Below are 12,731 nucleotides of genomic sequence, written 5' to 3' on the forward strand. Positions count from 1 at the left end.
TTTTGTTACGTTACAGCCTTATTCTAAAAATAAATTGCGTTCGTTTTTTCCCCCTCAATCTACACACAATACCCTACAATGACAAAGCAAAAATCGTTTTTCAGAATTTTTCACATTTATAACAAATTAAAACTGAAATATCACATTTACATAACTATTCAGATGCTTTACTCAGTACTTTGTTGAATCACCTTTGGCAGCGATTTACAGCCTCGAGTCTTCTTGGGTATGACGCTACCAGCTTGGCACACCTGTATTTGGCGTGTTTCTCCCATTCTTCTCTGCAGATCCTCTCAAGCTTTGTCAGGTTGGATGGGGAGCATCGCAGCACAGCTATTTTCAGGTCTCTCCAGAGATGTTCGATTGGGTTCAAGTCCGAGCTCTGGCTGGGCCACTCAAGGACATTCAGAGACTTGTCCCGAAGCCACTTCTGTGTTATCTTGGCTGTGTGATTAGGGTTGTTGTCCTGTTGGAAGCTGAACCTTCGCCCCAGTCTGAGATCCTGAGCGCTCTGGAGCAGGTTTTCATCAAGGATCTCTCTGTACTTTGCTCCATTCATCTTTCCCTCTATCCCAGTCACTGCTGCTGAAAAACATCCTCACAGCATGATGCTGCCACCACCATGCTTCACCGTAGGGACGGTGCCAGGTTTTCTCCAGACGTGATGCTTGGCATTCAGGCTAAAAAGTTCAATCTTGGTTTCATCGGACCAGAGAATCTTGTTTCTTATGGTCTGAGAGTCCTTAAGGTGACTTTTGGCAAACTCCAAGTGGGCTGTCATGTGCCTTTTACTGAAAAGGGGCTTCCGTCTGGTCACTCTACCATAAAGGCCTGATTGGTGGAGTGCTGCAGAGATAGTTGTCCTTCTGGAAGGTTCTCCCATCTCCACAGAGGAACTCTGGAGCTCTGTCAGAGTGACCATCAGGTTCTTGGTCACCTCCCTGACCAAGGCTTTTCTCCCCTGACTGCTCAGTTTGGCTGGGAGGCCTGCTCTAGGAAGAGTCTTGGTGGTTCCAAACTTCCATTTAAGAATGATGGAGGCCATTGTGATCTTGGGGACTTTCAATGTTGCAGAAATGTTTTGGTACGCTTCCCCAGATCTGTGCCTCGACACAATCCTGTCTCGGAGGTCTACGGACAATTCCTTTGACCTCATGGCTTGGTTTTTGCTCTGACATGCACTATCAACCTTGGACCTTATAAAGACAGGTGTGTGCCTTTCCAAATCATGTCCAATCAATTGAGTTTACCACAGGTGAACTCCAAGTTGTAGAAACATCTCAAGGATGGTCAATGTAAACGGGATGCACCTGAGCTCAATTTCGAGTATCATAGTAAAGGGTTTGAATACTTATGTATTTCTGGTTTTTATTTGTAATAAATTTGCAAAAATGTCTAAACCTGTTTTTGCATTGTCATTATGGGGTATTGTGTCTAGATCGATGAGGATTTGTTTTATTTAATCCATTTTAGAATAAGGCTGTAACGTAACAAAATGTAGAAAAAGTCAAGGGGTCTGAATACTTTCCAAATACACTGTATGTGGGACAAGAATAAGAGTCTCTTTCCACAGGACTTTCTAGAGAGACACACACATAGTGTTTCGACGCACGTGTGGTGTGTGCATCCCAATTGAAGGGCATCCATCCGTGTGGAGCATTAAAAAGGTTAAGCCAACCGAACATGAATTCCCCCCGACCTACCGTACCTGGTCATAACAACAGGGCTATAAAGGCCCACACACACACTCAGTCGGCCCTAAATGGCTTCCCGTTGTATATTATGTGGGTTAGAGAGGGGAGCCGTGGGATGCAAGTCGATGGAGATAAACTTGTCCACTAAGCAAACACACAGTGATAAAGTAGTGAAGCTAGTACAATGGACTCTTTGATCATCTCTCACTTGAGTGCAAGTCAGTGTGAAGAAACACTAGTGTGCTAAAACAAGTACGTTCTTATACTTCCTTTGAAAGACCACAGTTTGCATCATCTACTGTTGACAGCTGTTGGATGACATGGTGAAACATAAGAATAGCCTCGGGCTCAGTGTTTCCTCTGCAGTCTTTTGTGGCGCTGCACCATGGCTAAATCCTATAATATAGTTAATTATATAGTTGAGCTGACAGCCGCACTGTTTCACTATGCTTTTATTCATCTAGAAAGAGGGCAATATTTTATTAATGTAGTGTTTCCCCCTAGAAATCTATGACCTTTGGCTTTCAGCTGGAGTTGTTTATGTCGGAGAAAAACCAACATTTGGGCCACCGTGACTGCCTCCGACGTAAAACATAATGAATAAAAAAACAGACAACCCCATAGTAGAATAGTTTATCTATTTCCTAGCCGGCTTGTTGTTGTGTGTTCTATGCAAGATAGATAAATATTAAGGCGCATTCAAGTTGCGAGTGCCATAGGGAAGGAAACATGCTTTCTGACATGCAGTCAATAAACATCTATTCTTAATCCCATCACGGGAAAGAAGCCGTTTTAATGGCCATTGTTAAAAAGAGGGGAATCTCAGCTTTCCACTTCTAAATATACTCAAACTTCACAATTTAGCAGCGTCATGGTTAAGCATGTTATACCGCTCTGCAATTCGCCATGAGTGCGTAGGGGAGAGTGAGGCTAAATGTAACAGATCAATCAGGTTAACTTGGGGGGTAAAATGTCACCCTACCTCCAATCTTTTCTTTGAAAATTGTGATGAGACCGATGCATATTTTGAGTTGAGCAAAAATAGTGGCAACCAGGGAAAGTGTTGGAGGGGAAAATGGTGACATGAAGGGGCAACTCAATATTAGGGAAATGTTCCTAATGTTCAGAATTCTGTGCATATTCACTGTTTTGGGACATAAAATGTATAAATTTGACGCAAACTAGTTAAAATATCATATTTGGGATCTACCTAATGATTAGACCGATAGGGTAAATGCAGATGGCAATCCAATGCTTCAGCCTATTTATTTATAGCCACTATGCTGCATCAGTTGGGGTACAGGTAATAATGCTAATAGCATACCTGATAATATAGACCATGCATAGGCTATATGCATACCATGGTCCAACATGTTAAAATAATTTTACCAATATGTTGTTGGACACATTTCTGGAGGTGGAAATTCTATTTTGGATGTAGTCAGCAAAACAACCTCTCCTCCAACTGCTACACATTTCTCTAGAGGAAACACTGCTAGGGCTGCTATTAGAGAGCCTTTACTGTTATGCTCTTTCTCTCCTCGCTCCAGAACATTGATATCACCAACTTCAGCAGCAGCTGGAACGACGGGCTGGCCTTCTGTGCTGTTCTCCACACCTACCTGCCTGCCCACATTCCCTACCTGGAGCTCTCCAGCCAGGACAAGGTGAGATAGACCCCCTCAGTCCACTGACCGGAAAGTTCTTAGTTTGGAAATTGTATACATGTAGTTCGTTCATCACAAATGTATTTTCTCCCTTTTCCTTCAGAAGCGAAATTTCACACTGGCTTTCCAGGCCGCTGAAAGTGTCGGGATCAAGTCCTCATTGGTTGGTGTCCGAGCTAAAATGAACTGATATTTGACTACCACTCAAAAGTGTAGAATGAAATGACCAAGATGCTTTATATGGCTTGAGGGGTGAGAGAGACGTTCCCATATCCCTTCCTCCCCTTTGTAAGGCTTGACTAGAAAGACTGGGCAACAGAAAGACAGGGCTGATTATATAGTTCAGCAGCAATGCACACCAACAGTCATAGATTGGCTGGCTGGAGCCTGTGAGGACTGCCCATAAAATATGTGCTCATGGCAAGCAGCTACAGCTGACTTAAGAGCAGTGTCACACCAAGGCCAGTTGACTTCAGCTTAACAAGAGACAGACTGGGTTTCATCTGTGGGTGATCCACTCCAGAGTGCTGACAGAGGGGGAGGAGATTTACTATTAAAACAAAAGACATTCTCTCTGCGTCTTGTCTATTTTACAACCTTTTAGATATTAAATTATAATTAGCTTTTTTTTTTACAACCAAATCTCTATTTGTGATGTAAATTGCATGTTATAGAAGGGTCCCGGCACTTTTTTGAGAAACTTAACCTAACCCGTGATTCAGTACAGGGGCTCTGAATAAACATCAACAAATAATCCAAAAACACCAAAATGCCTCCTTTCAGAAACAGAAAAGCTCTCAATATAGTGATGCGGGTGTTTAGATGTTGTACACCACATTGTCATTCCGAACATTATCCACAACGTGTTATTCCATTTTGTTGTGACGTGAGCGATACCCCTCTGTCCATTCTAGCAGCAGGCAACACGGAGAATGGAACAGTTGGATAGGGGAAACGGCGCGAGTCGCACATATGGAATATAACATTGCGGATGAGGTTTGGAAGGACACAATTCTCCTTTAAGATGTAGTAACACCTCTCCAACGTTCTCTGGTGGAAGGTATCGTGATGTGTTACTCCTAGGCCAAGCAATGGGTGCTTGCTAAGTCAGAACTTTATTCCTCACGGTCTCTCACTAACAATATTCTAAACACACAATTTGCAGCGAAAGAAAGTATGCAGTGATGCGCATTTTGTACTGCAACACATCTTACATGTGTCTCTCTTTTGTCTTTCTCTCTCAGGACATTGGAGAGATGGTGCACACAGAGAGGCCTGACTGGCAGAGTGTGATGACCTACGTCACTGCCATCTACAAGTACTTTGAGACGTGACCCATCTTCAAGCCTGAACACCTCGCTTGCCCACACACACACGTCCAGCCAGGGCTGTCATCGCAACACTGGACAACCTTAGAGCAATATCAGCCAATGCTACCTGCGAAGACGTCTGGGACCCTGAGTTCTACCTTAAGTTGCATCACTTAACTTAACCAATATATTCCATGTTTACACTGCAATGTTCTACAAACTCTTGGCTTGGGATGCTCATGTGGCTTCTCAGTTTGATTGAATTCGTCAGACTAGGCTGTGGATAGACTGAGGCCATGTGTTGAACTGTCCTTCAACTTTCCCTGGGTCAGTGACTTCCTGTATACTCAAGTCTTCTGGCCTCTTGACCCCAGTCCTATGTGAACTCTGTGCTGTCTGCAGTAGCCTACACCATCATTACCTCCAACATTACACTGTAGTTCATGTTTAGCTAGCTGAAACAATGTGTATGGTTTTGGATTTGGAATACTGCGGAGAACAGGATTGCCTTTTTAAAATGCCTTTGGCTTTGTCCATTTTGTCTCTTCGCTCAATGACTTGAGGGTAAGTGTGATTTACCTGACTGACAGAGGATCCAGCTTAACTGTAGCTGTTCTAACTAGGCTGTTTTAGCCCAATGCTTTGCTGTGATATTTATTCCAAAGAGAGAACTTCATACGAATCAATGCCATGTTTGTCTCTTGTTTTTGCCAATTATGACAATGAGAATTGACCCATTAGTAACATTAGGGATATTAATAATACATAGTACTTATAGTGCTTTTTGAAGGACCCAAAGTCAGAGTTCAATCGCATTGACGTCTTTTACGCCAGTTAATATTTGTCTCAGTCCGTTGTGTCCAAACTCTGTAAGCGTTGACCACCACGGACAGTCTCTGGTTGTACAGTGACTGGTCCCTGTAGCACACCCATCCATAATGGTTGTACAGTGAGGTCCCTGTAGCGCACCCATTCATAATGGTTGTACAGTGAGGTCCCTGTAGCGCACCCATTCATAATGGTTGTACAGTGAGGTCCCTGTAGCACACCCATCCATAATGGTTGTACAGTGAGGTCCCTGTAGCACACCCATCCATAATGGTTGTACAGTGAGGTCCCTGTAGCACACCCATCCATAATGGTTGTACAGTGAGGTCCCTGTAGCACACCCATCCATAATGGTTGTACAGTGAGGTCCCTGTAGCACACCCATCCATAATGGTTGTACAGTGAGGTCCCTGTAGCACACCCATCCATAATGGTTGTACAGTGAGGTCCCTGTAGCGCACCCATCCATAATGGTTGTACAGTGAGGTCCCTGTAACGCACCCATTCATAATGGTTGTACAGTGAGGTCCCTGTAACGCACCCATTCATAATGGTTGTACAGTGAGGTCCCTGTAACGCACCCATTCATAATGGTTGTACAGTGAGGTCCCTGTAGCGCACCCATTCATAATGGTTGTACAGTGAGGTCCCTGTAGCGCACCCATTCATAATGGTTGTACAGTGAGGTCCCTGTAGCGCACCCATCCATAATGGTTGTACAGTGAGGTCCCTGTAGCGCACCCATCCATAATGGTTGTACAGTGAGGTCCCTGTAGCGCACCCATTCATAATGGTTGTACAGTGAGGTCCCTGTAGCGCACCCATCCATAATGGTTGTACAGTGAGGTCCCTGTAACGCACCCATTCATAATGGTTGTACAGTGAGGTCCCTGTAGCGCACCCATTCATAATGGTTGTACAGTGAGGTCCCTGTAGCGCACCCATTCATAATGGTTGTACAGTGAGGTCCCTGTAACGCACCCATTCATAATGGTTGTACAGTGAGGTCCCTGTAGCACACCCATCCATAATGGTTGTATAGTGAGGTCCCTGTAGCACACCCATCCATAAATAGGCTGAACAACACAGGGAGCTGACCTGATAAGCTAACAGTTTAGGCATTAAGGTAAAAGCACCACTTACTGTTGAGCAAATCCTCCCTGGTTTCAAAGCACAACAAGGGGATGTGAGGCTCTTTACTTAAATGGAATGTGTTTAAACCTTCATCGATGCCATAGAAACCACCATGTTTCAAAGGTGTACTACACACAGTAAAGTCCCTTCCTCCAGCACAGGGAAATCATATTAGCTATGTATGTTCCCACACATGGGAAAAGCTTACAATCCTCATTTGCTTTGAAGTAGTTAAATAAGTATGTATGAGAACTTATGAGTTGTTTTTGGTACATTGGAATATTCTCCTTATACTGAGATACCATGTGAATATTTCATAACATTTTGTTGCTCATAAAGGCATCTGATAAGGTTTCCACGGCTAAGATGAGCTACAGTCATTTAAATGGTACTAGTCATTGCCAGGAATCAAGGCTAATAGACAGTGTATAAAACATTAGGAACACCTTCCCTCGGAATAGCCTCAATTCGTCAGGGCATGGACTCTACAAGATTGGCTTGTAGAGTCCATGTTGGCTCCAATGCTTTCCACAGTTGTCAAGTTGGCTGGATGTCCTTGGGGTTGTGGACCATTCTTGATACACACAGGAAACTGTTGAGCATGAAAAATCCAGCAGCATTGCAGTTCTTGACACAAAACAGTGTGCCTGGCGGCTAGTACCATACCCTGTTCAAAGTCAGTCAAATATTTTGTCTTGCCCATTCACCCTCTGAATGGCACATACACAATCCATGTCTCAAGGCTTAAAAATCTTTTAACTTGTCTCCTCCCCTTCATCTACACTGATTTAAGTGGGTTTAACATGTGACATCAATAGGGGATCATAGACTGACCAGGTGGATCCAGGGGAAAGCTATGTCATGGAAAGAGCAGTTGTTCTTAATGTTTTGTATTCTCACTATAAATGTTCCAGTTAGGGTAACTTGGTGTAACACGCACTCTGCCTGTACATCTCACAGGAACCACTTCATGTCACAATTTTTCCCCAACACTTTCCCTGGTTGTCACTGTTTCTCAACAAAAAAAGTTATATTGGTCTCATCACAAAGTGATTTTGAGGTAGGGTGACGTTTTACTCCCCAAGTTACCCTACAATTGATCTTTTACATTTTGTCTCACACACCCCTATGTACTCATGGCGGAGTGGTGTAACTCCTTACACGAACACTATGGTCATGATTTTGTTAGGACACTGGTCATGTTTTGGTTAAGTTGGTGTTTGGTTTCTACAGTTCCTGGTTTGCACCTTGTCATATGTTATCTGGTGAAATGGACTCGCTCATAAATGAGAATTGGGCTACATTATAAAGGTCACTGATGTCTCGCTGTAATATAAATTGGATCAAAAGTAGACTGAGCATAGCTAGAGCTTGTTATGTACTGTATGGGAACACTTCTCAAAGTAAAGATTTGTCAGTCCGTCCTAGCTAACAGTAGACAGGATGCCAATGTATTCTTATTTCCTTCTCCCCTCCTTTTTATAGCTCCACTGTTTAGTCAATGATTTAAAGACATGCTCTGGTACTTCGGTGACTAATAAGTTGTTTTTTTAAACCTCCCGCTTTGGGCTGGATGTGTCAATGTGTAGTTCATACATAATCTATGAGCTGAATTACTCTCTTACCTCGATTAACCTCGAAATCCGTTGTTTGAAAGTGACTGTTTTCTAGAAGCTGTGCTGTTATTTTTTTCCCTGCATTTCCTCCCACGTGGGCCAGCACCCTAGTAATTCAGGTTCCAGCCAATGAGATTCAGCCCCTTGCCATTTTAAATGACAGCTAGCAAGAATCACACAGCAGAGCGAGAACGAGAGAAATTACGTGGTGCACAATCTGCCGATGTGATGCAGTAAGCAATTTTCGGGGACCACTTTTGGCTCGTGGGTGCTACTTTTAGAACTACTGGCTAAAAAGTACCCGGAGAATCCCTTTTAAGGTACCTGGGCTCATTTGACCATGGTTGAGCCTCCAACTACTCATGTATCAGAGGACCATTGGGTTAAAAGCTTTCCGAAGTACAAACTGGGTTGACTTAACAGTTTAACTTACAAGTCCTCAATGTAAAGTTAACATTACATGGCCGTTTAACTTATTATGAAATTATAAAACCATTTTACTTTTTTTGAATGAGGTGAAAGCATATTTAAAGAAAATGTCATGTTTTTTTTTTATTCACTTTTGTGTGCGTTTGTGTGCAACCTTATATCTTGACACAATACAAATGACTGCAGTTGAATTCACTGAATAACTTCAATAATATTTTCTTATTGTTCTTTTTTAGACATCTGTAGTGCCATGCACCTTATCAGCAATCTATTATTGATTCAGTTTTTTAAATGCTAATAAACTGTCACACTGAAAGTTACATACCTTACAGGCTTATTTGTATTTATAAAAAATGTAAGCTACAATTGAGTTCTTGGCCACTTGAATACTTCTCTCTCTGAGACTACAAAGTAGAACGTTTGCTTTGCTCCACTGCAGATTAAAACACTAGTTCTAATGCCACAGGCACCACATCCTATACCCACATGGGTCATTTATCTGAGCTAGACCCTACACTTCTTTCCTCATCAGCCTTGCAAGGAAATGGTTTGTAATAAGTGTTGCTGCCTGTAAGGTTGCTGTCAACACTCTTGTAACAAAATTGCAGTCATCTTGGTACACAACTTGACAATTATTTTACTGTCTTTCTCTTTCATGTTATTCAATTGTTATCATGCACCTGCAACAAAGATATAGCTCAGATGTGCGAGTGCCTTTTGAATCACTGTCTATGGTAGAATTAGCTTATTTAGCATTTCATTTTGGGTGGGGGGGGGGGGGGGGTAAATACAGGTGAATGTATTGTTAAGTCACCTTGTCCGAGAGAGAATTACATGGTTGTCAAAATGTCACGCCAGGATAAGCCAACACGAAATACAACCTTTATTTTAAGTACTTTTTCAAATCCCCTATGGGGAAAAATGAATGGTGGAAAAACATTTGGAACCATTTCCCTGTTTGACCGCTAGGTTTTATGGGTATTATGTCACCTCCACTGTGGGGCTCTATGCTTTTCAGCCATGAACAACCTGAACATGCCAATGTAATCTCCTCATCATTGAAACTGATCCTGGTCACTTTAATATAACAGACACACATCTGAGCTACCTCAACTCTGTTATCAACAATTTCTTTGACACTTTTTTAAATGTACCTTTATTTAACTAGGCAAGTCAATTAAGAACAAATTCATATTTTCAATGCTGGCTGGCCTAGTGGCAGGGGCAGAACAACAGATTTTTACCTTGTCAGCTCGGGGATTCAATCTTGAAACCTTTTGGTTACAAGTCCAACACTCTAACCACTAGTACCTGCTGCCCCATGTAGCCTAGTGGTAAGTTTGTTGATTGGCTCATTGAAGGTGTCTCTCCCAGCTATCACAAAGTTCTGAGAACCACGTGTTTCTTAGAGCTTGGTGAGTGGGTTTGTCATATAGTTATTTTGCATACAACCTTCCCACAACTTTCTGGGAATGGTGCAGGAAAGTTGCTTGGCTTTGGAAAATTCTCAGCACATTTAAGGAACTTGACAAAAAAAATGTCTTTAATAAAAAATACACTTTAACAGAACGTTTCCTTAAAGTTTAAACATGGTTTATTTAAATGTCATTTAAATGTTGGTAATGTTTTAGGAATGTTCACTCACTGGTTTGACATTGGGAATGTTCTCAAATTGTTCAGAGAACCTTAAACAACATTCTTCTGTGGGAATTTCAGTACTTAAGCATAATGTTTCCTACAGGTTTCTGTTGGTTCTGCTTAGTCATGTTCTCAAATTGTTCAGAGAACGTTAAGAAAACGTTAGTAACGTTCTAAGAATGTTATCTAAAAACAAATACATTTGGTTTTCAGCATCAACAAAATGCTCTATGGCCACACCTACTAATTGTCAATTTCCTTTGAAATGGGGTCTGTTTGAATAGACAAAAGGACAGCTTTGTATCTGTAAAAAAAAAAACATGATGCTAGCTCCATTCTGGTGGTGTAGTGGACTAATTCCATGGATAGAGAACAGAAGCGTATAGGCTTGAATCTCACTGATAGCGTGTCACATTAAAAATACATGTTTGTTTGATTAATGCTTAAGGAAATTAATTTCTGTGTGTCCTATCAGTGTTAGGAGTTTAAAAAAAAGTTAACCCAAAATAAGCTAGCAGTGTTACTGAAAGTCTTATTGACGCATTCAGTGAAAGTTTTAACGAAGTTATTAAAAAAATTCAAAATCTATCATTTCAGTTCTCAGAGCTTTAATAAAACCTCCCAGGAAAACGTTCTCAGAACCTCCGTGCAACCTACAAAATAAACTTCCTGGAAGAGGTGAAATGTTCTCTTCTCAGAACGTTTTTAAAAAAACTTCTGTTTTAAGAGTCAGGAAACGTATGGGTTCGTTCCCACAACCAATGTTAAACCCAAAAAATACTTTTCTACAACTTCCAAGGAACCAGATTTGCTAGCTAGATCTCTTTGTTTCGAAACCTTGAACGAAACGGGTGATATGCGTTTGTCTTCAGAACGGCGCGCATGGATGAGAGCGCATGCTACTGCGTTATCCTGTCCCAACTTCTGAGCGCATCTCAAGAGGAGATATTTTGTTTCTAATGTACACGTTTTTAATTTAGTAATATCTTGTTTTTTTACAATATATAATTCCTAGACAAACTTCCAACTTTTGAAGAAGAACGGATTATGTGAAGAATATGAGGACGCATGTAGCCTATGGAGAGAAGGCTTGACAATATGTTGTGCATTTGCGTCAGTGGATGTCATCTAATATGGCAAGACAAAAGAGCAAGTATTGTTTTTATTCTATTTTTTTTAAAGCGTAATAAGAACTATTTGTTGTCAAGAGGCAAATATCCCCAATCTCAAAGTGGCTCTTATGTAATTTGTGTGAAACACGTGTCTAAATTGTGAAAAGTTCAGAGTGTATTTTTGTGTCCTTTAATATCGTTTTTTATACACAATGGGTTTGGTTATTTAATGAACTTGTTCCCTCCCCATTACATTCAAATCATAGTAAACAAAAATGTAACTAAGAAAATCGGCTACAATAAGCTTCATAACTCAATTACTACATTAGTACTACTAGAGTCCGACTCTTTGCAGTCTTCCTGAATTGACTGAGCTGAAATGGAATTGAGCCCAACCTTGTCATCTACTAATATTAAAACAGGTTGATCATGTTAATATATTGGGAAACTTTCTACTGAGAATGTCTATCATACTTATCACCTTGATATAGTACAGACGCCCATTGGTCACTTGTTTTGGCAGGGCCAGCTCCAGCCGTTAACCTTAACCCTTCCCATGGATCCCGTATAGCAGGGACCCATAAATTACCCTTGCATCGTTTGCTTGGCTTTGAGCTGTGTTTATGTCTCTATTGCTATCTGTGTCTGCACTTCAGGACATAGATGTAGTCAAGCTCCCATTCTCCTTTCATCAGCATTTCATATAGTGGTACGGCCAACAGCAACAGTCCTGCTATTTGTTTTCACTCTCCTCTGTGGTGCCTAACTGGTGCTTTGATTGACAGGCCTGCAATACAGTCTTTCCAAAGGATGTGCACGTGCTTATCGCTTCCTTCAAGGCACTACACACACACACACACACACACACAGAGACTAATGCAGACATTTTACACTGACTCATTGGCTCACACGTACAAACATACAAACAAGATAAATGGACATACACTGAGTGACATTAGGAACACCTTCCTAATATAGAGTTGCACCCCCTTTTGCCCTCAGAACAGCCACAATTCGTTGGGGCGTGGACCCGACAAGGTGCCGAAAGCGTTCCACAGGAATGCTGGCCCATGTTGACTCCAATGCTTCCCACAGTCGTGTCAAGTTGGCTGGATGTCCTTTGGGTGGTAAACCATTCTTGATACACACAGGAAACTGTTGAGCGTGAAAAACCCAGCAGCATTAAATCTTTTTTCTTGCCCATTCAGTCTCTTAATGGCACACATACACAATCCATGTCTCAAGGCTTAAAAATATTCCTTTAACCTGTATCCTCCCCTTCATCTACACTGATTTGAAGTGG

The 12,731-nt window shown here is 41.7% G+C and overlaps 1 protein-coding gene across 3 annotated transcripts in view; it reads left to right on the forward strand.

Moving 5' to 3' along the window:
* LOC115159649 (cytospin-A) overlaps positions 1–5,357 on the forward strand; it is a 36,006-nt gene extending 30,649 nt beyond the window's left edge. For all 3 annotated transcript variants that reach the window (XM_029709584.1, XM_029709585.1, XM_029709586.1), the window contains exons 13-15: positions 3,245–3,361; positions 3,465–3,524; positions 4,606–5,357. In XM_029709584.1, coding sequence (XP_029565444.1) covers positions 3,245–3,361; positions 3,465–3,524; positions 4,606–4,695 — 267 coding nt within the window. In that variant the 3' untranslated portion in view covers positions 4,696–5,357. The remainder of the gene's footprint in view (positions 1–3,244; positions 3,362–3,464; positions 3,525–4,605) is intronic.
* The last annotated feature ends 7,374 nt before the right edge of the window (positions 5,358–12,731 follow it).

This window comes from Salmo trutta, chromosome 23 (assembly GCF_901001165.1).
Source record: "Salmo trutta chromosome 23, fSalTru1.1, whole genome shotgun sequence".
NCBI lineage: Eukaryota > Metazoa > Chordata > Actinopteri > Salmoniformes > Salmonidae > Salmo > Salmo trutta.